At 44.7% G+C, this 27,504-nt stretch overlaps 1 protein-coding gene across 6 annotated transcripts in view; it reads right to left on the bottom strand.

The window, feature by feature from the left end:
- Nucleotides 1-27,504, bottom strand: part of SENP7 (SUMO specific peptidase 7) — a 133,512-nt gene that overhangs the window by 75,506 nt on the left and 30,502 nt on the right. For all 6 annotated transcript variants that reach the window (XM_040336605.1, XM_040336604.1, XM_040336603.1 and 3 more), the window contains 4 exons: nt 17,527-17,654; nt 12,952-13,300; nt 9,926-10,050; nt 7,303-7,428 (listed from right to left, as the gene is read on the bottom strand). In XM_040336605.1, the coding sequence (XP_040192539.1) occupies nt 7,303-7,428; nt 9,926-10,050; nt 12,952-13,300; nt 17,527-17,654 (728 nt within the window). The remainder of the gene's footprint in view (nt 1-7,302; nt 7,429-9,925; nt 10,051-12,951; nt 13,301-17,526; nt 17,655-27,504) is intronic.

Here is a 27,504-nt window from a genome sequence, read left to right on the forward strand (position 1 = left end):
CTGTTCATTTATTTTCTATGCTCAATAAAAGTTGTTTTGAAAAAAAAAGAAAGGAAATCGAAGGAAAAGGTAAGTGAACCAATAATGAACTAGCTGAAAGGAACCAATTTAGAAAATAAAAAATGAACCTTTACAACCCCTTTAATAACTAAATAAGATGTCTCAGAGCAATGCCAACTTGAGGGGAGGGAAACACAGATCAAGACAGACCGCCATTAGGATCTATACTGCTGCCTGCAGCACACTATGCCCAAAGGTGACATCCTCATGCCTCTTTACATCCACCTGATAGAATCTAGAGAATGTATGGACCGAAGACCAAGTTGCAGCCTTGCAGAGCTGAGCCATGGAGGCCTGGTGATGCACCACCCATGAAGCACTTACTGCTAAGGTAGAGTGCACGCTAACATGAAAGGGAGGAAACTTCCTCTTCAAACCATAAGCCTGAACAATAACTTGTTGAATCCACTTAGATAGTAGATTTTGACGCTGCCTGACCCTTGCTGGGAAATTCTGGCAGCACACACAAAACATCAGGTTTTTGTATCTCAGCTGTCGCTTTCAGATAGACCTCGACTGTTCTTACTACATCAAGAGCGTGCAAAAAAAATTCTTCCGCAGAATGCGGTTCTGGAAAAAAAGGAAGGTAGGGTAACATCCTGGTTCAGATGGAACCCCGACATCACTTAGGCAAAAAGGTTGGGTGAGGACGCAACACTACTCTCTGTGAATAATCAAATATGGCTCTTTACAAGAAAAAGCTGCCAACTCTGATACTCTTCTAGCAGAGGATATAACAACCAGAAAAAACGATTTCCTTGTCAAAAGGACCAAGGGAATGCGACTTATTGGTTCAAAGGGCTGCCATTGCAATACAGATAAGACTAAATTCAAATCCCACAGGCACAAGGGAGATTTAACTGGTGGATTCAAACGCATTACCCCTTGAATAAAAGCCTGGACCAAAGAATACGAGGCAAGCAGCCTTTGGGGAAAAAAAACAATAAGGCCGAGACTCCATCCAAAAGGAGCGGATGTTTAGGAATGGATCTAGATCCTTTAGATCTAGAATGGGTCTGACATCTCCATTTGGTTTTGGAACCGTAACGAGGTTTGAATAAAACCCTGCGCCCTGCTCCTCTGAGGGAATCTCTATGATTACCCCTTGGGATAACAAGTGGTCTAATGCTAGAAATAAGGAGGGCCTTCTTTTCACTGGATCCTTGGGAACACTCGATCTTCGAAAACGAGATGGCGGAAGTTCGCGAAATTCCATCTTGTAACCCAGAGATACTGTGGAGATGACCCATCTGTTCTGAATCTCTTCCTGCCAAGCCCTTGAGAATCGCAGAAGCCTTCCCCCCCCCACTCGATCGAGCGGAGGCGCCCCTTCATAAGGAGGCCTTGGGGCTCTGTTTTGTAGACTTCAGCCCCCAGGGTTTCAGCCCTTGGACTTGGCTGAGGAGGCTGTTGCCCCAGGGACTGGGGAAAGAGAATGCTTAAAAGAAGGACTTTTACTCATTATTTTAATTGTTAAAAGGGTAGTTTTACCACTTGAAATCTTTTGAATGTACTTGTCCAAGTCATCCCTAAATAAGCGTTCTCATTGAAGAGGAAAACCAGCTAAAAGCTTCTTGCATGGTTCTTCAGCTGACCAATGCTTTAGCCACAAAATCCTGCACATATGAACTAGCAGGAGAGCAAGGCGAGATGCTTGCTGAATAGAATCTTTAACCACTTAAGGACCGCCTTCTGCAGATATACGTTGGCAGAATGGCACGGCTGGGCACAAGCACGTACCTGTACATCCTCTTTAAGTGCCCAGCCGTGGGTCGCAGGCGCGCTCCTGCGACCCGGGCTGAAGCTGCGGGACCCGATCACCGCCGGAGTCCCCCGATCGGTCCCCGGAGCTGAAGAACGGGGAGAGCTGTGTGTAAACACAGCTTTCCCGTTCTTCACAGTGGCAGCTTCATTGATCTTGTGTTCCCTAATATAGGGAAACACGATCAATGATGTCACACGTCCCGCCCCCCTACAGTTAGAAAAACATATGAGGTCACACATAACCCCTACAGCGCCCCCCCCCCCCCTAGTGCAATTGTCATTTTCACAGTAAACAATGCATTTTTATAGCATTTTTTGCTGTGAAAATGGCAATGGTCCCAAAAATGTGTCAAAATTGTCCGATGTGTCCGCCATAATGTTGCAGTCACGGAAAAAAAATCGCTGATCGCCGCCATTAGTAGTAAAAAAAAATAATAATTAATAAAAATGCAATAAAACTATCTCCTATTTTGTAAACGCTATACATTTTGCGCAAACCAATCGATAAACGCTAATTGTGATTTTTTTTACCAAAAATAGGTAGAAGAATACGTATCGGCCTAAACTGAGGGGGAAAAAAAGTTTTATATCTTTTTGGGGGAAATTTATAATAGCAAAAAGTTAAAAATATTGCATTTTTTTCAAAATTGTCACTCTATTTTTGTTTATAGCGCAAAAAATAAAAACCGCAGAGGTGATCAAATACCACCAAAAGAAAGCTCCATTTGTGGGAAAAAAAGGACGCCAATTTTGTTTGGGAGCCACATCGCACGACCGCGCAATTGTCAGTTAAAATGACGCAGTGCCGAATCGCAAAAACTGGCCAGGTCCTTTACCTGCATAAAGGTCCGGGTCTTAAGTGGTTAATAGCATCCACTGCAAAACATAAGGCCTTGAGAAGGCCTGCCAAAACCTTGGCCTGCTGAGCAGGAACAAATTTTGATAACCTGCTTCATTTGATCCTTTATGGACTGACACATGCCAAATCTATGCTACTGCAGGCTCAGCTACAGCGCCAGCCATTGCAAAATAAGTCTTAAGTAGGGATTACAGTGTTTTCTCTGCTGGATCTCGAAACACCTGAACATTGTCTACTTGACAGGTTAGAGTCTTATTCACGCAGGAGATAGTAGCGTCTACTGCTGGTACGCTCCACCTCTTGGTGAATTTCTCCTCCATGGGATAAAGTAAGGAAAACGTCTTTGGAGGAGGAAAAAAAGCTTTTCCAGCAATGGGTGGACTGGGAAGGTATATAAAGCCTGCGGGGACCTTAAAGTGGAGTTCCACCCATAAATATAACATTACATCAGTAGTTTTAAAAAAATGTCATTAGTCCTTTAAGAAAAAAAATTTTTTTTAGATGCCTTCAAAGTGTTGTTGCTAGGCAGAATAGTTAATCTTCCCACTTCCTGCACCTAGGTGCTTAAGCTTCCTAACCTACACCGCACAGACTCCTGGGAATGTAGTGGGTGTAACTTTCCAGGAGTCTGTGCACTCCCCAGTCTCGAAGAATCATGTGACTTGGACAGTACAGGTGCTGAAACCTGATCTGAAACCTATTACACTGCTTGTGCAGCACTGAGCATGTGCGAGATCTGCAAGGCTGAAATCCAGGAAGTCATACAGTCTGGCTTCATGATGCCCACACTTAAGATGACCCCAGTCAATTTCTATTTTATAAAGTGTCTAAATGCTGTAACAACCTAACAAAACGGACCTTAGTTTACAGACTAACTTTACTAGAATACACTAAGCTTGTGTATTACAGGGGTATTTATATATAAAAAGTGAAATTGTGGCCGGAACTCCGCTTTAAAGACCCCAAAGAAAAGGTAGGGGTTTCAGCCATCTCAGCTGAGGGCAATTTATACGTGGCACGAATGGCCCCTGTAAAAGATTGCACCTGCAACTTCAGAGTCTGTGAGGCTGAAAAAAGTTCTTCTGTCTCCTCCGATTCCTGTTCCCTGTCCCCTGATGGTTATTCTTCATCATCAGATTGCTGATCCTCCGATTGAGGGTCCAGAGCGGGGGAAGGGGACCTAGCCGGCTTTCTATTGCTCTATGAAGATGCTGTAATTAAAGCAGCTAACCTTTCTTCCAAACCCACTAATGCCGATGCAAAAACATCCTCTGTGAGGTATGCAGGGGCTGCAATGTTGGAGGAAGCTCTGATGCCAAACAGGGCTAATGGCTCATCTTGAACGATTGCCTCAGGTCTTTCAGGGAAGGATGGTACTGCGGAGACATGACCAAGATCCTGAGACCCCGATGGCGACGTCTTTGCGCCACTTTTACCTGCCCCTGAACCCCCTTTTCAGGAAGGCATAGTCTTAAGCACAAAAGCAAAGTACTAAAAATAGTTGCATCCACTGCTGAGACTTGTAGTCCAGCAACTAAATGCGGATATCACTGCACAGCCTGATGCCGAGTAGGTGTCTTACAAAGGTATGCCTGGATCCAACACATAAAGCTTACATGCCCCCAATATGCTGCTGTGTCTCTCTGTTATCAGAGAGCTACTAGCTTCTGAGGCCTTTATCAATTAGCCTGTGCCTGCACTGTGTGCACGCCGGAATCCACGTGCACGTCGAGCGGTAGCCATGCCCCCTCACCCCGACCGCCTGTAGGCATATAAGCGTCTCTTGCGTGCGATATTAGACGGCAAGGGGGGGGGGTGTCTCAACGGGGGGGGGGGGGGGCCACCGGGAGCCCTGCAGGCGGCAAAGGGACCCCCCCCCTTCCTATAGCCCCATACACACTATTGGATTTTCTGCAGATTTTTGTCTTCAGATTTACCATATAATACAAGGTCAATGTTTGCCTATGGGAGCCGTCTTAACTGGTCTGTTCCCTGTGCTACTTTGGTCCGACTTTGATCCTACTTCAGCCCACTGAATATCATTGTAGCCGGATCAAAGTAGGATCCTTGTCCTTACCATCCGACTTTTGACATCCGACATTGTGATTACAGCAGCAGTAAAAGGACTTTATCTCACTCTGGGATTGTTTTGATTGGTCAAAGAACAAGTCAGACTATCACAAAGTTGGATCAAAGTAGTATCCTGTTCATGAAAGTCGGATGGATGTAGGACCGATGTCGCAGAGCAAGTAGGATGAAAGTCGTACTACTGTTAGTATAGTGTGAACCCAGCCTAAGAGTTTCAATTTGCATGCAATCAGGCAGGCCCTTGCACTACATGGTTTTGGTAAATCTGAAGACAAAAATCTGCAGAAAATCTAAGAGTGTGTATGGGGCCTAACTCGTAGGCAGAGCCTAAAGCGAAGGGAGTGAGCTGATCCATGGAACTGCTGCACTGGGCATCTTACAGAGGAAAGCATGGTAAGAAAACACCAGGTATTGTACTTTGTCGCCCTCTAGTGGCGGAAGACAGGCAAGGCATGCAACTACTCAAAAGAATAAATCCTTAAAGGAAGTCCGCAGGTATACATACTGCAGCTGCTGACCTTTAATAGACACTTACTTGTCCAGGGTGCCCACGATGTTGGCAGCCGAGGCAGACCCGTTCCTCGAATGCTGCCGTCGCCATCCTCAGTGAGGGAATCAGGAAGTGAAGCGTTGCGGCTTCACTTCCCGGTTCCCTACTGCGCATGCGCTAGTCCTAACTGGTCCCCGCTGTCTTCTGGGACCTGTGCATTTCCCAGAAGACAGAAGGGCGGTGGGGAAGGGGCATGACCCCAGCGGGAGTCTATGTCCGGAAGTGGATGAAAATACCTGTCTTAGACAGGTATCTGCACCCCCCTCCCCCCTGAAAGGTGCCAAATGTGACACCGGAGGGGGGGGAGGGTTCCGAAAAGCAGAGGTTCCATTTTAGTGTGGACCTCTGCTTTTTGGAGCACCTAATGATGTTTCTTAGGATTATCTTCACTTACCTTATCCTGCCGCAGGATACTGCTGAAGACCAGACAGACCCAATCTTCCCCCATCATGGCGGGCCGTGTCATGCCAGACCTTCAGGGACTTGGGTTCCCATTAAAGGTGGCCTCTGACCTGGACCTGTATGGCACCCTGCCAGAAAAACCTTTGGGCATTTAGGTATGTGACCAAAGTGCTGGATCCCAGGTTCCAGTCCTCAAAGAGAGACATTACAGGCAAAACCTTGTTCTTCCACAAGGCCCGGGTACCATCCATTTTGGCCTTTTATGGCACTTTGGATGGATCCGGTTACATGGCTCCTTGATCCTGCAGGGATCCATCAGTGGAGCTTCTTCTTAGCACATCTTTAACTGTGACCAATACCTTAGACACTAGTGAAAAACCTGAGGTACTCCCTGTATGGGAGGGATTATATAGAGGGGAACTTCCAGTCTTGGGTGTGCAAGTGTCCAATCACCTGAAGGTGGAACATAACCAATTTAGTTATTATTAAGGCTCTGTGTCCCGTGATGTACAAGAAAGAAAATAATTTTCCTTGGCATCTCTGCATGTTCCTTCATTTGAGCCTGCGTTGTCATGAACAGCAACTGATGTACGCTACCTATCAAGAAACAGCATGGTTCCTAATCATGTGATCACTATGACAGCCAATTGCACTGATCACAGGAACTTACAATCAAACCTGCAGCTTCAGCAATCATTGTATCTTGCACAGAAAGGAGCAAAGTGATTATTGAAGCTGGCAGGCTTCAGTTCAGCAGGAACTGGCTGAGATCTGATCCGTGTTTGGGCAGGCTGATCGATCAGCTTAAGTTCAACCAGCCTGCCTGATTCACTCGTGTATATTGCTAGTGGGTGTTATAGCCACTAGCAATAATCACCGTCTTCTCTCGGCGGGGGCAGCCCCCCCCCCTCCTGCTGGGAGCAGACAATTGCTCGGCAGAAGGAATTCCCCTACCAGCACTGCCTGCGTTGATGAGGGGATTGTGCAAATTTCTTACCAGGGGAAAAAAAGTTGCACTGTCTCTGGTCTGCCTAAGACTTGGTTTAGATTGGATTTAATCAGATTGAGTCGATCAGCCGGGGTTGTAAAATATCGATCAGAAACACAGATACTTTGTTCATAAATATGATCATATTTCAATTGATGAGATTGCATGGTTAAAACAGAGGTACAATTGATGATTCATGATCATAAGCTACCATCATATGTTAAATGTCAACTTAATCCACCTTTTTGTGTGTTGCACATCGACGTAATAGGTTGTCAATTATGGGAAATCTACTAAAGCTTGCAGGGAAACCAACATTTCTAATCGTGTTGATTTCCTAAATACCCACAAGCTCTCACTGGTTCCCTTCTGCTGGCCTTGTTGTCTTCACTCTGTCTTGTAGTGGAAGATGGAAGAGCCAGGAGATCAACACTCCAAAACAGTTGGTTTCCCTGCAGATTGGCAGCATTGGAGGGACGTTTGGAGACACGGGCAGCAGGAAAGTGTATTAAACATATCAAAAACACAATAGGAGTTCCTTTGAAAATTAAGCATATACTGTTAATGACAAAAATACAACCATTACATTACCTTAGCCGATTCAGTTGCCCTTCCTCTCGTTTTGCCATAGTAGATGTTGAGTAATTTTAACTGCAGAACAGGGCTATCTGACTGTTCTGGTGCACTATTGGCATCCTCCACAATTCCAGAGTGCTCCTGCAAGATAAAAAATTACTGATCAGAGCAGAGATGGATACATGGAACCTAGCTGTATGTCTTCTGTTAATCTGGAAGAGTCCCCCCAACTCAAGGAAAGTGAAAAAACACACCGATCTTGTTTTTTTCCTTGTATAATCTTACTTATAACATTGTTTACCAAATATTATTATTAATAATTATTATTATTATTGATAGATTATGACCAGATCTGCTTCCCTTGGCTTGCATCTACCTCTGCTATCCCCGATTTATGATTTAAACCCTCTATGAAGCCTCTAAGCTCCAGAGCCCAAACCAGAATTTACCAAGCACTGAGAAAACAAGTTTGTTTTCGCTCTAGAAAGACACATGGCCTGGAACCCCACATCATGTATGGGTGAGAACCATAGGTAACACATATATCATCCTGGGATCTAGTCTCCTCTGCCAAACTACACTCAAATTGCCATTTGCACCGTGACATGGTATTGTACAGTCACAGTTGCTATAAATATGTAAAATTTATGAAAATCGTCTTTAGGCTCCGTTTACCCTAGTGCCACTTATCTGCAATTTATGAAAATAAATAAGGAAAGAATAAAAATCAAAGATATTAAGAAATCCAACAATCCATAAACAGATTGCAGATGATATTTAATGCTACATACACACTCCTGCCACAAACATTATTACCACGGTCATTTTAAAGCAATGACTATCACCTCAACACATTTTCAATTTTCAACAGTTCCAAGGGTAACCACTGCACTCTATGTTTGAAGTAAATGCCCAGGTGCTCACCCACAAAGAAGTCCATATAAATCCCCATGAGGGACACTCACGGGTCGTGCAGAGGAGGTAGATCAATAACAGCAGAGTGTTTATTTTCACCGTCCATCTTTCTCAAGACACAACATGGAAGTGAACAGACTTATAAACCCAAAGTCCTACCCACCAACACCACCTCCTAGTGATGACCTCACACGGTGCAAGGGTTAAAAGACACATAGTAGAGGTCAGGAGAGATCACAAAAAAGGAGCAAATAACAATAGTCCATCAAAAAGGCAAAATGTAAACAATCCAAGCTTAAATCAATTTATCCAAATATAGCTCCTACATCAAAATAGAAAAATGTAGAAAAAGTGGAAAATACAAAGCATGTACGTAATTTAAATGAATACTCCACAACCAGATAGAAGAAACCTGAGGACTCATAAATATGAATAGTTGCAGAGGAGGAATGATGGTGAGAACCCCAAGGCTAACACCACTAGAAAAAAACATGCCATCTCAAACAGGAGTAGCGAGTATGGAAACATGGTGAGGCTTCCATTAAAGAAAAAAGGATCTGGACATGAAAAACAGCACACAGAAGATTCAGTCTCGTATAGCATCTAAATGCAACAAAATTCTAATAGATCCATAGAAAACACAGACAATGCACAAAGATAAGGTGTATGCAATATAAAATCAATACTCCACAACCATTGATTCTGAGGACAGAAGGAGTGGGTATGGAAACCTAATGAGGCTTACATTAAAGAAAAAGGGTCTGGATACCCAGAACACCACACAGAAAAATCAGTCAAATATAGCACCTAAATGGCAAAACATAGCAATTAGCACATATATGTCAAAAAGTTTGCCAAAGAGATCAGAGCCACAAAGCATAAGTATAAAGAAGGCCATCAGCTGGATATCCATCCAGTCGGGGAGCATATATACCACTGTTCTGCCCATAATTTCTCAATTAATCAAGGTGTCAAAAGCACCAACAGGTAGTCAGCGAGAAGTTCTAAAGAATAATAAAAGGCAATTGAAGCTTAGCTGTTTATTAAGCCCCTTAGGTATCAAAGTTTGTAATGCATGTATCCATTAGCTTTCCCTTTGCGTCCCTTTGTTCATAAGATCATTCCATCATTTCATCAATCTGTAGATAAGCTGGTTTGGGTCTGTAGTCAACACACTTTAAAGCAGAGTTCCAGACATTTTTGTGTTTATTAAAAGTCAGCAGCTACAAAATAGTGTAGCGGCCGACTATTAATAAATGCACAATCAGCTGTCCCACAGTCCAGCGGTGCACTCACCCCTGCCGTTTTCTCCCCGTGTTCTTCCCCGGAGGTACCAGCATCTTCACTATGGGAACCTGGCTGTAACAGTTTGTGGCTGCACTGCCGGGAGCCCACTGCGCATGCGCGCACCGCTGCACTCTGTGGCTGGTCCTGAAGTCTTCTGGGACCTGTCACATGTCCAAAAAGACTCCGGGAAGGAGAACTTCTGTTTCCGATATCCTAAGGTGACCGGAATGGAGATGGGAGTGGGTACCTGTCAAAATCGTTACCCGCTCCCCCCTCCTCCCCAAAACCTCCATTTCACAAACAGGAGCTGGGGAGGAGGCCTTAAAGCAGAATTTCCCCTTTTGGGTGGAGCTCCACTTTAACTTATCCAAAACTAGGGGACACAGTATCATAAGGTATGCTCTGCCTATAGAAGGATTGATATTAAATCACATACCATTGGCTCTACATCTTTAGTAGGACATGGGTTCTTTCTCTGCTCTGATGTTTTCCTCACAGTATGTGAACAGCCTGGTTTTGATTCTTTCTGAGCAGACTCGTCTTCATCACTAGACAGTACAACTTAAAAAAAAAAAAAACAAGGTGAATGATCAAATGCTGTTGTTAGAATGGGAAATCACTGTGGATATCAACTTGAGGCATGGTCAGTGTAAATCTCTATTAACTGCATCACCCACCATACATATACTGCGGAAGGGCAGCCGCTCTCTTGGTTAGGTACACAGTTAATCCTTTCATGTTTAACCTTTTAGCCAGTGTCATTAGTACAGTGACAGTGCATATTTTTTAGTACTGATCACTTTATTGTCAATGGTTTCCACAAAGTGTCAGTGTCAGACTGTCCACCACAACATCAAAGTTCTGCTAGAAGTCATTGATCGCCGCCATTACTAGTATCAAAACAATAAAAATTCCAGCATATATACCATAGTTTGTAGAAACTAACTTTTGCGCAAACCAATCAATACACGCTTATTGGGATTTTGTTTACCAAAAATATGTAGCACAATACATATTAACCAAAATTTTTGAAGAAATTAATTTTTTTAATTATGGGACAAGTTTGAGAGCAGAAAGTAAAATTATATATATATATATATATATATATATATATATATATATATATATATATATATATATATATATATATATATATAATTTTTTTTTTTTTTTTTTTAAATTGTCGGCCTTTTTGCATTTTTATAGCATAAAAAGTAAAAAAAAAAAGAAAAATACCCAGTGGTGATCAAATACCACCAAAAGAATACTTTATGTGGGAAAAAAATGAAATAAATTCCATTTGGGTACAGCTTTGCATGACCGCACAATTGTCAGTTAAAGTAGTGCAGTATCATATCGGTTAAAGGAAAACTCGAAAACAAAAAAACAATAATATAATTTTTATACAGGATTTATATAGTGCCAACAGTTTACGCAGGGATTTACAACACAAGTGCAGATAGTACAAATTACAATAATAACTATTTTAAAACAGTAGAAATTAGAGGGCCCTGCTCGTTAACCAGTTGACGACCACTCACAGTGTGTTTACGTCATTATTTTGACATTAAATACTGTTATGGCAGGTAGCTGGTGAAACCCTGGTATTTTTTTGTACTGTGGGCGATTTTGCATGTGATAAAAGTGGTCCGGCAGCGGATTTCACCACGGCATCACTTTTAGAGGCAGTGGGAGAGGAAACACATGTAAAACCCTTCATCTTTTTGACCCCAGATCTCTCACTAAAGAGAACCGGTCATGCTTATTTCTATTACAAGAGATGTTTACATTCGTTGTGGAGAGGGGTGGATGGTGCTGGGTGGGGATGAAGATGACTCTGTGTGAGGATGAGAGTTACATTGTGAAGAGGATCTCCACAATGTAACAATCATATCCACACAGAGCCATCTTCATCCATTTTCTCAATGACAGCTTGTCAGCCTCAGCCAGGTTTCCCTTTAAAAAGAGATTCAATAAAGTCTGCAGGGGGGCACAGTAGCACTTTGTGACTTACCCTCCATCCATGCTGGTATCTATCTGCATGCACCCGATAGGGCTAGGTGCATGTAGATAGACGCTGATCAGCCAATCGCATAACAAGAAAAATAGAAGCAGCCAGCCGGCTCCTCCTTAGCAGGGAAGGAAGAGCTAGCTAGTGATGGCCACGATCACCTGCTGGGGGGAGTTACTAGTCGGCTTTTGAAATGCTAATGAGGTATTATTGTTCCTCTGCTACAGCCCGCCGATGCCAGTGAAACTTCCCCTTCCCTTCGATATATAGTGACCGGCAGCGTGCGGGTAAAGAATTAATTTCACATGCTGTAGCGGGAGCGGGGCCCTGGTCAGTACTGCCGGCGGGCCGGGTAAAGGCGCAAATCAACCTGGTTTACACAAAAATCGGCCGATGACGATTTTTTCAAAACGGCCAAATATCGGCCGATATATCGGTCGACCTCTAGTGCCAAGTAATTTTTTCGCAAAAAACACTGATTTTAAACTTGTAAACAAAAAGTTCCAGAAAAGGACTGCAGTAATACAAATGTAAAACCCTTGGTCTTAGTCTTAGGAATGCATACAATTAAAAAAATATATTCTATCTATCTCTGGAAATAAAGTCTGACACATTGTCGAGCCTCTTTTTAGAAAACATACACAATTAACCATTCAGAAAGTGATCCTATCCCTTTTCCGTGTACTTGCTCTCAGCTGCTGTGAAGTAACTGGCAGCAATTAACATGGATACCACTGCAGCTCACAACCAACACAGATAATACTGCAAGTCAGAATCACATTAACATTTTCATAGCCAGGAAGAGACTGTACTGACAGCTATGCAATCAGCTATTTATTACTGGTGCTAACTTTGTAATTCTGTTTTACCAGTGGGTAAATAATAACGCATTACAAGTAAATGAGCTAAAGTATATATAAAAACAACTTTTTTTTTTTTTTTTAAGTTTGGATGGAGTGAGGTAGGGGTTGTGTCCCTGCTAATGCGATTCACCATCTCTATCTGTCCTGGTGATCACTGTCAGAGACAAAAAGTAAGGGCCTTTTCACACGGAGCGGATCCGTATTGATCCGCCCTGTGTGTGTCCGTCGGCTCAGCGGGGATCATCCGTAAATCCCCGCTGAGCTGTTGGCGGACAGGGCGGACCTCGCACACTGTGCAGAGGCCGCCCTGTCTTTCCTCCGCTCTCCCCTATGGGGAATCGGATAAATACGGACAGTGTGTCCGTATTCATCCGAACCGTTCCGCCAGACGGAAGAAAAATAGTGTTTTCTTCCGTCTGAAAAAGCGGATTTTTGCGGAGGCGGATGTTTGCGGACGTTAGCGGATGCATCATCCGCTAACGTCTGCAATCCCATAGGAAAGCATTACAAGTCAACCCGTGTGAAAGGGCCTTTAGGGGAAATCCAAATTTTTAGCAAAACATTGTAAACATTGTAAAAATAACTTACTTGGAGGTGCTTCCACACTGTCACTGGTAGCAAATACTTTACTTCTTGTTCTGCTGTAAGCAACAGACTGTGAACGGAATCTCTGGGTATCTGAAGAACATCCATCATCAGAAGAATTTTTATTTTCTTCAGCGGTCTCTTTAATTTTCTGTCTAGTAATGTCTTTTCTACCTGGTGATTCCAAAGTGCAGGATAAAGTGCGGTCTGTAAACGACTCAGTGGAAGAGCTGGATGGATCAGTTGAAGAAGGAGAAAGTGACATTTTCTTGCTCTGGTGTTCGGCACGTTTTAAGCAATAGGTTCTTTCACGTCTGGCTTGTGAAATCTCATTACCCTTCAAAGCACTCTTCTGTAATTCAAATAGAAAAGCACACCATTTCAACAACATGTCCCATTAATTTGCACCAATAGAAGATAAAGAGCAAACTTATGGGCAGAAAAATCCAAAACTGACAATATCAGTAGTTGTCCCTCCAGTACCAGACTAGGTTATGCCAAAATTAATATGCAAATAGCTACTTACTGATGATCACTACTGCATGCAGGTTCCCCAACTCCACTCATGTGTCAATGTCTGCTGATGAGTTGCCAGCTCCCGAACTTTACAATGTGGGACGACAAAACCAAATAATGGTAGGCCAATCAATCCCTCCTACTACCAGCATGCCTCAGTTTTGTAGCAAAGGGATGGCACCTGTCACCTGTGTTCCTCAGTAGACTCCACAAAAATGTGAGTACATAGTAAGTCTAACTTTTGGGACATTCAAAAGCAGTTCAGTGGGCAACACTGCAAACAATTGTAAATAACAGAAAACTGGGGACTACCTGGACTTTGTGCATGAAACTGTTCATCTGGTAGAAAAATCGCAGAAAGTGTGAACAGAAGGCCAGGTGGCTGCTCTACAAATCTGAGAAACAGTTACTTAATGTCTATAAGTCTAAGAGGTGCTCACTGATCTAGTGGAGTGATTCTTAACTGTAAAGGAGAATCTGATCACTGAGACCACAAGCTTGAACGATGGTCTGACTGAGCCACCTTGAGATTGTGGGACAAAAACTGAGGCAATACCCATCTGGAAAGACAAAAAGCGGCCCTTTCTTTCTGAAAGAAGCAGTGGCTGAGGGATTGACACGCACAGCGCAAACCCATATCCAGACCATGGAAGAAAATTTCCATTTGATGAGCAGTGCCTTTGCCATCTGACTTACCAGGTCAGCGTATCCACACATGCCTGGGCCAATCTGGGGAAATGAGAATCACCGGAATGCCCTTTATCTTGATCTTCCAAGCCAGGCAAGAAAGAAATTTCAGGCAAGGAGAAACAGGATTTCCAATCTGGATAAATAAGGATCACTGGAGTGCCCTGCAACTCAATCCTGCTGACCAGAGGAGGAAAAAAGTTCAGAGGAGGGAAGGCATCAATAAGGGTTTATTGATCCCCCAGGGCCATCAGAACATCTATTGCTTCTACCCTGCACCTGGGTGCCAATTCCGATGACCCTGGGAGGTCAGAAGGTATACTTTCAGCAACCCCCACCTGGGATGCAGGTCCTGGAATGCCATGGGTGTAGAGACCACTCTCTATTATCCAGATGCTACCAGCTGAGGAAATGTGCCTACCATTAGCAGTTTTGCTCAATGCAGGATCCACGCTACCTCTCTTGCCACAACAAGATATCTGGTTCCTTTCACCGCCAATGCCTTGATGTTGGCTGACTAAATCTGGATCGCATGGCCAAACAACAGGTTGGTCTAATGCAGAAGAGACAGCCAAATCACCTCAAGCTCCAAGATGTTTATGGGAGAGGGGATTTCTCTGATGACCAAGTCCCCTGCTCGGACACGATATCCAAAATGTACCCCTAGCCCAATGTTTCTCAATTCCAGTCCTCAGGACCAACAGGTCAGGTTTTCAGGATTTCCATTATTTTGCACAGGTGATTTGATCAGTTTCACTGCCTTAGTAATCACCACAGCCTTTTCATCTGAGGGAAATCCTGAAAACCTGACCTGTTGGGGGGGCCTGAGGACTGGAATTGAGAAACACTGCCCTAGCCCAACAGTCTGGCACCTGTCATGAGAACCATCCAAGACATGGGAAGAAAGGACTTCTCTCACTTTACAGTAGGATTCCTGAGACACCAAGAAAGAGATTGCTTAGTGTTTGGCATCAGCCAAATGAGTCTGTACAGAGACCGGCCTGATTTGTCTCATGATGACAGAATATTGTGTTGCAGATGTCTAGAATCAAATTGGGCAGAGGGGACCGCCTCAAGGTGGACTACCATTAACTCCAAGACTTTCATACTGAAGTGGAGAATTGGATGGCTTCGAAAGAGTTTGAAGGTTCAGGATCCACACAAACATCTGTAACATCTGGACAGTCAGAATTTGTCAAACAGAGTTTTTGCCAACTGTTTTCTCAACAGGAAATCACTTCAGTATCCTACAATGTGGATGCCATAAGAGCACTCGAGAAATGAGCACAATTAAGTAAGCATTTTTGGTTTGCATATAAGCCCAAAAGTTTCCCTGGTAAAAGTAGAACATGACAGAACTTATGGGTCCAAATATAAACATTTAGGGGTAGATTAACTAAAAATGGTGCACATAGAATCTGGTGCAACTGTACATAGTAACCAATCAGCTTTTAACTTTAGCTTCAGTTAAGCTTTCAGAATAAAACCTGGAAGCCGACTGATTACTATGCACAGCTGCACAAAATTGTGTGTGCACCCGTTTTAGTAAATCTCACCCTTAGTATCTTGAATTTCAAGATTTAGGTTTTAGAATAGTAAACAGGTTAGCGTAAAACCCCCTGATACTGTTCTGCTGCAGGGACTGGAGCAATGACCAAGGAGACTGACAGAGGACTCTAGCAGCAGAGGAGAGCATTACTCCAGGCTGCAGATACCAGCATCATCAGTAGGCAGGCTGCAAACAGCCTCTGAGCTGTTGGCAGAAAGTAAGTGGGGGAACCCGTTACAGCAGGACAGTCTCCCTCATGAACCTTCAGAAGCAGTGTAGAGAAGGAAAAAATTAAGAAGAAAAAATGCTAAAAATTAACAGATTAGCCTTTTAAAATAGCAGAGCTGAATAAAAGATGTCCATCCTCCTAGGGAAAACTGAGGCATGCTGATAGTTGGGGGAGTGTCCAATACTCCTGCAGGCAGCAGAATAACCCTTTGGTTTAAGGCTTCCTGTGTCCCTTAATGGACACGAAAAGATCTAGACAAAAACCCTTTCCTAACTGGAGTGATATCCCATCACTTCATGTCCTTACATAAAAAAAAAAAGAAAAACCACCCAAATGGATTGCAAAAAAAACGAATTAAAAACATAGGGGCAGATCCACGTAGCGTGGCGCATACACTACGCCGCCGTAACTTATTTTTTTTTCGAATCCTCAAAGAATTTGCGCCATAAGTTACGGCGGCGTAGTGTATCTTTGGCGGCGTAAGGGCGCGGAATTCAAATGGATGTGATGGGGACGTGTTTTATGTAAATACGTCGTGACCCGACGTAAACAACGTTTTTTTCTTGAACGGCGCATGCGCCGTCCGTGGGGGTATCCCAGTGCGCATGCTCGAAATTAAACCGGAACAAGCCAATGCTTACGACGGTGACGTCATTCTACGCAAATCTCTATTCGCGAACGACTTACGCAAACGACGTTAAAAATGCAAAATTTGACGCGGGAACGACTGCCATACTTAACATTGAGTACACCTCATAATAGCAGCTTTAACTATACGCCGGAAAAAGCCGAACGCAAACGACGTAAAAAAAATGCGCCGGCCGGACGTACATTCGTGGATCGCCGTAACTAGCTAATTTGCATACTCAACACGGAATTCGACGGAAACGCCACCTATCGGCCGGCGGAAAAATTGCACCTAAGATCCGACGGCGTACTAAGACGTACGCCTGTCGGATCGATCCGAGATGCAGTTGTATCTTGTTTTGTAGATACAAAACAAAGATACGACGCGGGAAATTTAAAATTAAATTTTGTGGATCTGCCCCATAGAAACTATATCTTTAAATCTTTACTGCTCTGTTAAAGTAAATACAGCATTGGGATGTAAAGCTACGATACTGGTATACCCCTGCTGCTTTCTTATTTGTAAATGTAGAAGAAGGGGGAGAATGATGAGAAGGAGAGAGGGGAAAAAACGGATTAATCAAGCAGCTCTTCCCACTTCACATGCCAGGATCTCTCCAGAGTCCAGAATATTGCTGCTGTAAATTACATTAAAGTAAACCGAGTGAACTTTCCAATACTTTCTGCATCTCCATGGAACAAAAACTAGAATGTATCCAGTAATTTCAGAGAAGTCCACAACTTCTGATCGGCATAATCAGCAATACAGAGAGCACTAAAACCTTTGAGCCAATAAAATATTTGAGCAATTAGCATTTTAAAATGAAGGGTTGGTTCGGGTTATGGTAGCCGACACAGTTTTCTCAAAGATTTCTTTTAGGACAACATGTGTATATGGGGGGTTTGACCAAGGATAAATCCAAAGAAAGATCCAAGCTTTATTCACATATATTGGGGGGTTTACAAATACCTGTTCATGCACTTTTGATACACCTTGGCTTTCCTGGTCAAGACTATTATATTTTCTTGGTCCAAAAGAAATTGATGTATTGCTGACATCGCGACAGACTTTACTAGATGGGTACTCTTGCGTTTGCTCTGTAAAGTAAAAATAAAGTTAAATCGGTCTCTTAAAGAGGGGACAATAACTTTTTCATATCCTGCAGATTTTGTAAGTTTGCCAATGTACAAAAGAAACGAAGGGTCTATTTTTTATACCGTATTTATCGGCGTATACCGCACACTTTTTTTGCCCTGAAAATCAGGGCAAAATCATGGGTGCACGGTATACGCCGATACCCACTTTCCCGCGCCGAGTCTGAATACTGCGCCGACATATACCGAGCGCAGTACACTTGGGTATAGTCGGGTAGTCTCGGCTCCTTCCACGCTCACGTCCTGGACGTACAGGACGTCAGCGCGAGAGTTGCCGAGCCTGCCCGACAATACACGAGTGTACTGCGCTCTGTATATGTCGGCGCAGTATTCAAACTCGGCGCGGGAAACGAGCGGGGAGGACGCGAGGACGCCGGACCCGACGAAGAGGACACCCGAAGCCGCAGAAGGACACCGGACCCGACGAAGAGGACACCCGAAGCCGCAGACGGATGCTGGACCCGACGAGGCCGCCGATGGACGCCGCGCAAGACACCAAAACTGTAAGTACAAAAAATACTTTCTTTATCGTACATCACGGGACACAGAGCGGCATTCATTACTATATGGGTTATATGGAGTACCTTCAGGTGTAGACACTGGCAATCTCAAACAGGAAATGCCCCTCCCTATATAACCCCCTCCCATAGGAGGAGTACCTCAGTTTTTACGCCAGTGTCTTAGGTGTTAGTCATGGTTTAGCCTGCCTCCGCATCCTTGGGATTAGGTGAGCTACCGGTTCTGTCCAAAAAAGCCTCAGCGCTAAAGTGGTCAGTAACCGGACCCCAAACCCTTGGGGTATAGCCCATAATGCTTTTCTTTTTAGAGAGCTGGACCCTGGGCCCAGAACTTAGAAACCTTTGGGTACCTAAAGTTTTCTGTTGCCAGGGTGCTATATGGGCCCAGGACAGTGGATCCTTCATAGGAACCCAGGGCCTGAAGGTCTAGACATCCCCACGGAGATGGGGGAAGATTGGGCCTCTTGCTTGGCAAAGTCCTGCGGCATGGAGCAGGTAAGTGAGGGGAAAACTTGCGGAACTTGGTTCTTAGCAGGTTTTTTTCTGGGGGGTCACAGGGGACATGCCTAAAGTTATGCACTGCATCTGGCAAACTAGTCACATATCATAAAGATAGGATGGCTCTCTATGTATTATTCCCCATAAGATGTGACCTCCCTTGTAGTGTTGGAAAAGCATTGAGTGGGGCCTGTGTTATATAAAAATATATGTGTGTGTCAGAGAGCTTTGCTTACCTGCAGGCCTCCAGGCGATGCTCCATTCAGTCTTCCTCCTCAGAGCCTGCAAGCAGGCAAAACGCTGGCCTCCTCATGGTTCCAGGCTGCAGGCCGCAGTTTGCTGGAACAGAGAGGTCCCTTCCTCCCAAAATCCCCCCCCCCTCCCCCTGTCGGGAGGGGCATTTCCTGTTTGAGGTTGCTGGGGGGGAAGGGCGGGTCAGTGGCTTAAAGGAAGGGGCGGCCCTTCCTTGTTTGTTCCATCAATACTTTGGAACTGAGGAGAAAGACCAGAGCGGCAGCACGGGGCGCCGAGGACACACAGTGGCCAGAAAGGATATTGCAGTCTTCAGAGGACTGTTTTGTCAAGCCTAGAAATAGGCTGTTTCTTTTCCATCTCATAGTTTTTCTTTGCAATACTACTCAGGGGGACAGAATGTTTTTTCTTTCCTGGATTTGAAACAAAAACGAAAAAAAAAAAAAAAAAAAGTCATCTAGGGGAGAGGAAGCATTTTTTTATCCCCCAAACAGGTGTTTGGACAATTAACTTTTATAGTTCCAAATACCAAGAGGTAGCAGGTGTACCTCGGTATTGTACCATGGTATGCCGCTGTTTTCCCTACAGGGAGCCTTGGGGCCATCGGGATCTGGGGCTGGAGCTGACGCGGGTCAGTCCAACCCTAAGATGGTCACGGAGGAGGTATTACTCACCTCTTTAAAAGAGATGAGAAAAGCATGGAAAAAAAAAAAAAAAAAAAAAAATGATATCCGCAGCTATGCGGGGCAGTAAGCGGAATAGATCTCCGTCGCCCGAGCGCGGACCCTCAGAAGAGGAGGTCCTTTCCTCAGGGGAATTGGACGACCTCTTGGACACGGACCAAGTAGGTTCAGGGATCGAAGACCCGGATACAGAGGAGTCTGGGGCAGTCTCCCTGAGGGAGAGCTGGTGGATTCAAGGATTGTCGGACTTGGTCCATAGGACATTCAACTTGCCAGTACCAGATCTCCAGGTATCGACGGTTTCAGCTTTGGGCTCACTGAGGGCGCCTCAAAGCAATGCTGTGTTTCCGATCCATCCTCTATTAGAGGGAATTTTGTTCCAAGATTGGAACAAGCCAGATAAGATCTTCTTACCACCTAAAAGGTTCTCTGTCCTATATCCTATGGAAGAAAAATTTTCCAAAAGATGGGCTACTCCTGCAGTGGACGCAGCCATCTCATGTGTTAACAGATCGTTAACATGCCCTGTAGAAAACATACAGGTGTTCAAGGATCCAGTTGATAAGCGCTTGGAAGCACTACTTAAGAACTCCTTCACTACTGCAGGGGCAGTAGTACAGCCAGCTGTGGCTGCGATTGGGGTCGCTCAAGCATTATCGGATCAATTTAAGCAGATGCTTAAACTTATTCCGGCCCAGCAGGCAGAAAAATTTTCGGATGTCCCTAAGGCCATATGTTTTACGGTAGACGCAATCAAGGATTCTATCCAGCAAGCGTCACGTTTATCGTTATCCCTTATCCATATGAGAAGACTCTTATGGTTAAAAAGCTGGGAGGCTGAGCCCCCATGCAAGAAGCTCCTGGTAGGGTTCCCCTTCCATGGAGGACGACTCTTCGGAGAAGACCTAGATAAATACATTCAGACCATTTCAAACGGCAAGAGTACTCTCTTGCCAACTAAGAAGAAGGCAGGGACCTGCGTTTAAACGACAGTATTCCCCTGGGCAGGGGCCCTCTAATGCCAAGCAGTATCGACGGCCTCCTGCAAAAGCAAACTTCGGCTTCAACAGCAGATCACAAGGACAGGCTGTTAGAGGCAAAAGGCAGTGGTTTCGCAAACCAGCAAAACCAGCCCCCAAGCCAACCTTATGAAGGGGCGCCCCCACCCACGAAGGTGGGGGGAAGGCTGCGACTCTTTTCAGAGATTTGGGAAGCCAGCATTCCCGACGAGTGGGTACGGTCTTCCGTGGCCACAGGCTACAAATTAGATTTCCTAAGGTTTCCTCCTCCTCATTTCCAGAAGTCGAGGATTCCAAACGATCCGGAAAAGGGAGCCGCATTAAGATCGGCATTAGATCATCTACTTTCCCAGGAAGTAATAGTAGAGGTACCAGTCCTGGAACAGGGGCTGGGTTTCTACTCCAACCTATTCATCATCCCAAAATCCAATGGAGATGTCAGGCCAATTTTGGACCTAAAGATGGTAAATGCATATCTAAAGATCCGCTCATTTCGGATGGAATCCGTGCGGTCAGCAGCTGCCACACTCCAGAAGGACGACTTCATGGCGTCCATAGACATAAAGGATGCCTACCTTCATGTTCCAATTTATCAGCCACATCAAAGATATCTACGCTTCATGGTGGCTTCGCGTCACTTCCAATTCGTGGCGCTTCCCTTCGGGTTGGCTACGGCCCCCCGGGTGTTCACGAAGGTCCTAGCTCCAATCCTAGCCAAACTAAGGATCCAAGGGGTCACGATCCTAGCATACCTGGACGACCTCCTAGTCATAGATCACTCGTCTCCCGGCTTGGAGCGAGCAGTGGCCCTCACGGTCCAATACCTCGAGAGGTTCGGCTGGGTCCTAAATCGAGAAAAGTCAGCTTTCCAGCCCACAAAGCAGTTGGAATATCTCGGCATGAGATTAGACACAGAACAACAAGGAGTGTTCCTACCTCTGAGGAAGGTAAAAGCCATCAAGGAATTAATCCTACTGGTTCTAAGCAAGAAAGAACCGACTATTCGCCTATGTATGAGGTTACTAGGCAAGATGGTGGCCACATTCGAGGCGGTACCATACGCCCAGAGCCACACTCGCATCCTACAGGCAGCCATCCTGTCAGCATGGAGCAGAAGGCCACAGGCCTTGGATATCCCGTTGCCGCTCTCATCAAGAGTCCGACAAAGTCTGTGTTGGTGGTTAGACCCTCAGAATCTACTGAAGGGGAGGTCTTTCAGCCCAGTGGCTTGGAAGATAGTGACCACAGACGCCAGCCTGACGGGCTGGGGAGCAATTTTGGATGGTTGCACTCGCCAAGGTACTTGGGCAAAGCCAGAGAAGCAGTTGCCCATCAACATCTTGGAGCTCAGAGCTGCTCGACTAGCCCTCAGGGCTTGGACGTCAAAATTGCAGGGGTTCCCGGTGAGAATTCAATCAGACAATGCCACGGCCGTGGCACACATAAATCACCAAGGGGGAACCAGGAGTCAAACCGCTCAGAGAGAGGTGAGCTTGATTCTTCTATGGGCAGAGGCTCATGTGCCCTGCATATCGGCAATATTCATTCCAGGAGTGGACAACTTTCAGGCGGACTTCTTAAGCCGCCAGACTCTATGGCCGGGGGAATGGTCTCTGCATCCACTAGTCTTTCAAGCACTCTGCCAAAGATGGGGAGTGCCGGACGTGGATATCATGGCATCGAGACTCAACAAGAAACTAGACAGGTTCATGTCCCGCTCAAGGGATCCGATGGCCTGCGGAACCGATGCGTTGGTTTGCCCTTGGCATCAGTTCAAACTTCTTTATGCGTTTCCCCCGCTCCAGTTACTACCCCGCCTGCTGCGCAGGATCCGGGTGGAGCACATACCAGTCATCCTGGTAGCTCCAGCATGGCCCAGAAGGGCATGGTACTCACTAATCTTAAGGATGGTAGTGGGAGACCCTTGGACTCTTCCTCTACGGCCAGACCTGCTATCGCAAGGTCCGATCCTCCACCCTGCCTTACGGCATCTAAATTTGACGGCCTGGAAGCTGAATCCCTGATTCTCAGGGGTAGAGGTCTGTCTCAGAAAGTAATCTCTACCCTAATCAGAGCCAGGAAACCGGTCTCTAGGGTGATTTATTACAGGGTCTGGAAGGCCTATGTAGGCTGGTGTGAGTCCAAGCGATGGCTTTCTCGCAAATTTACCATCGATAGAGTATTAAGTTTTCTCCAGCTAGGAGTGGATAAAGGATTGGCATTAAGCACAATCAAAGGACAGATTTCTGCTCTGTCAGTGTGGTTTCAGCGGCCGCTGGCCACCCACTCGCTGGTTAAGACCTTCCTTCAAGGGGTCTTACGTATTAGACCTCCAGTTAAATCCCCGCTTTGTCCGTGGGATTTAAATCTTGTTCTGTCAAAGTTTACAGAAACAACCGTTTGAGCCGTTGGCTGATATTCCTTTGGTTCTACTGACAAGGAAGTTAGTATTTTTGGTTGCCATAGTTTCCGCAAGAAGAGTTTCGGAGCTGGCAGCCTTATCCTGTAAGGAACCATATCTTGTTTTTCATAAGGACAGGGTCGTTCTCCGCCCTCATCCTTCCTTCCGAAGGTCATATCCAGTTTTCATTTGAACCAGGATTTGGTATTACCATCCTTCTTCCCTAAACCTACTTCCAGAAAGGAAGGGTTGCTGCATACCTTGGATATTGTCAGGGCCATGAAGGCCTATCTTAAAGCTACAAAGAAGATCCGGAAGACAGATGTGCTGTTCATTCTACCGGATGGGCCCAAGAAGGGGCAGGCAGCTGCAAAGTCCACCATTTCTAGGTGGATTAAGCAATTAATCACTCAGGCCTACGGCTTGAAAGGGTTGCCTCCTCCAGTATCATTAAAGGCTCATTCTACTAGAGCCATGGGCGCCTCCTGGGCAGCACACCACCAGATCTCTATGGCTCAAGTTTGCAAGGCGGCAACCTGGTCTTCTGTCCACACGTTTACAAAATTCTACAAGTTGGACGTAAGAAGGAATACTGATACTGCCTTCGGGCAGGCAGTGCTGCAAGCTGCAGTTTGAGACCCTCGGATTCCGGGGGCTCCTCTTGTTCGAGTTAAATTTAAAAATTTTTATTTTTCTCAACTAAGTTGGATTTATTATGATTTGAGTATATCTCTAAATTAAATCCTTTTGTCTTGGAGATGTTCTCCCTCCCCTCATTGTAAGCATTGCTTTGGGACATCCCATATAGTAATGAATGCCGCTCTGTGTCCCGTGATGTACGATAAAGAAAAAGAGATTTTTAATACAGCTTACCTGTAAAATCTTTTTCTTGGAGTACATCACGGGACACAGAGCTCCCACCCCTCTTTTTTTGAGGACCATTTTGGGAGGCATACTGCTTGCTACAAAACTGAGGTACTCCTCCTATGGGAGGGGGTTATATAGGGAGGGGCATTTCCTGTTTGAGATTGCCAGTGTCTACACCTGAAGGTACTCCATATAACCCATATAGTAATGAATGCCGCTCTGTGTCCCGTGATGTACTCCAAGAAAAAGATTTTACAGGTAAGCTGTATTAAAAATCTCTTTTTTTTCCACAGGATTCGAGGCAACTTCAGGGGTGCGCGGTAAACGCGGGAGTGCGTTATACCGCGATAAATACGGTAGGTGCATTTTAAAATAATAGAGACAGAATACCAACCAAATTCAGAAAAAAACATGCTACAAAATGTTATAAATTGAGCTGCATTTCAGTGAGTAAAATAGGCATTTGATCCCCAAGCAAAACATGACTTAGTACTTGGTGGAAAACCCCTTGTTGGCAAGCACAGAGGTAAGACCTTTCTTGTAATTGGTTACCAGGTTTGCACCCATCCCAGAAGGAATTTTGGTCCACTCTTTACAGATCTTCTCTACATCCAATAATGGTGATTTGGAAAGACAAGCCAAAATATTACAGAATTGGTTTTTGGAGAGATGATACAGTAGAAAACAAAAACGTACAAAAGAGCTAAAGATAGTCCATGTGAGCTACTCCGGTTTTAAGGGGATGAGGATAGAACAACACACAAAATCCGCTCAATTAGCAAATATAGTAACCTGGCAGACAGATCTTAATCAAACACTGGCATATTTTGTCAGAGGGCCCCATTGTGGGGAAATATAAAACCACATTTTACCTTTTAGGAAGAATAAATCTCGTAGGCCCCATACACACGAGAGGATTTATCCGCGGATACGGTCCAGCGGACCGTTTCCGCGGATAAATCCTCTCGAGGTTTTGCACGGATTTCCATGCGATGGAGTGTACTCACCATCGAATCGAAATCCTCTGGCGATGACGTGTCGCGCCGTCGCCGCGATTATGACGCGGCGACGTGCGTGACGCTGTCATATAAGGAATTCCACGCATGCGCCGAATCATTACGACGCATGCGGGGGATCCCTTCGGACGGATGGATCCGGTGAGTCTGTACAGACCAGCAGATCCATCCGTTGGGATGGATTCCAGCGGATAGATTTGATAGCATGTCATCAAATATTTATCCGCTGGAAATCCATCCCAGGGGATAAATATCCGCGGAAACAGATCCGCTGGAGTGTTTACACCATAGGATCTATCCGCTGAAACCCATTCGCTGGGATTTTTCAGCGGATGGATTCTATCGTGTGTATGGGGCCTAAGACATCCTGACCTTAAGCCATTTTTCCCCTAAAAGTAGATGTGATCCATGTGGATCACGCCCAAAAGGGACGTTTAAATGTGGTTGCTGCGACTGTTGTCGATTTATAAACAAAAGAAAAGATTTTGTATTACCCAACGCAGAGGTTTTTCAACCAAAACATTTGATTAATTGTAACACCATAGATATTGTATACCTATGGACATGTGACTGGCTCCCACTATGTGGGAAAAACGAAGACAATTTTGGAAACAAATAAGTGACCATGCAAGTGATTACCACGGGACTTTTGGATTAAAGCTTCGTGGCTAGACACTTCACAGATAAACTTAAATACAAAATAGATTCCTTAAAATTTACAGCATTGGCAAGACTACACCTCCCACGGAGAGGTAGGGATTTAATCGATTCATTTTACAAGCTGAAGCCAAGTGGATCTATAGATCAAGGACCACAGCATATCCAGGTCTAAACAACTCAATAAGCTTTGTGACCTTTTTAAATGTGGACTAATCCCTTTCACACTGGAAACGCCTATAGCGGAGCGTTAAAATAGCGGTAAAACACCGCGATTTTACCGTGTTTCAATTCATTTCAACGGAGGGGGCGTTTTTGGAGCGTTTTTTTCAGCGCTCAAAAGCTTCTCCAAAGATGCTGCTTGCAGGACTTTTCTCAACGCTCCTCCAGCGCAACGCCTCCGTGTGAAAGGGTCCATTGAGATGCATGGGGAGCGTTTTATGAGCGTTTAAATAGAGCTATTTTTACCGCGAAAACGCGGCAAAAACGCACCAGTGTGAAAGGGCTCTTATACAATGCACTACTAGTGCCAAATACATATACATACTTGTTTCTCCTATAATATATGTTACATGTTAAATACTATGATATTTTGGCTTCAGTAAGTGGGGAAAGTCCTCTTAATACCTTACTTAAAAGGAGGAAGTAAACTTCTTCTGCAAACTTTAACTCATAGGTAAGCCTATAATAAGGCTTACCAAACCTAAAAGGTAGTGAAAATATCTTCTAAACCTGTACAGTTTAGGATATATTTACAATGCATGCAGCCAGTGACATCACTGCCACATGTGCTCTGAAGGTTGCCGTTCCTTCCCAAGCCGTGCTGTGAATGGCGGCTCCCCCCGCACGGGAGCGATGTCATCGTGGCTGCGGCCAATCACAGCGCCGAAAGCCCGCAAACCCGGAAAAAGCTTTGGGAAAGATGTAGACGGCGGTGTGCGGAGACGGCTGCAACAGCTTTGTTCCAAGGTAAGAATTTCAGAATGAGCTAGTATGCGATGCATACTAGCTCATTATGCCTTTGTCTTGCAGGGGTTTTTTTTTTTTTTTTTTCTCTGAGGTTTACAACCTCTTTACTATCAATATAGCCTTACATGCTCAAAAATTAGACAAGCTTTTTCAGCATGAGGATGAGTTTTTTGTTTTAAGATCTTACTGTTGTTTACACTCTCCAGATACATGCCCCATGTCCCCCTCTCTCCTCCAGCTGGGATATGATTCCATGATACTTTAGAGATTTTATGACTTTGGAGTTGTGCAATATAGGTTGATAAGTTATTTGTATATTCTGATTGCCCAAGAATTGACGTTATGATTGATAAACTCATTATCTGCACTGTGGTATGGCGCCATCTTGTGGACGCTCTACTTAATGCTTTTTCGCTAATGTCTACCTTCTTGTGCCTTCCAAGATACGCACTTAACCAGTGAGCAGCCACGTCACTTACGGTCTTGGGGAGTGACGCATGACCACGTCACCTCCAGTTTGGTGCGCTGGCCCCTATGATCGCCATCTTACCCTGAAGTTGCACCTTTCCGGGATGAGATGAAATGCCCAAGCATTGACGTTTATGCTCATGCCTTGGGATAATCAATGAGAGAGTCCACCCCTGGACACCAATTAACCCTAATTAGGGCTGTGCCCTGGGATGTGGATGGCTCTCAGATACACCCATGTGTATATATACACTAATTTGTTTGATTATCAAGTCCTCATTTTGAATCTGTTTGATATGGACTCTGGTTGCTAATGGAGTGATTTGTTGGAGGTAAGTCTTGCTTTGGATGCTTTTGATGAATATGGTATTTAAGATTAACTTTTTTTTATTTGGGAAATATATTTATTATTAACCCTTCCTCCAAACACGGAGAGTCAAGTTAA

The sequence above is a fragment of the Rana temporaria genome, chromosome 2 (genome assembly GCF_905171775.1).
Source record: "Rana temporaria chromosome 2, aRanTem1.1, whole genome shotgun sequence".
Classification (NCBI taxonomy): Eukaryota; Metazoa; Chordata; class Amphibia; order Anura; family Ranidae; genus Rana; species Rana temporaria.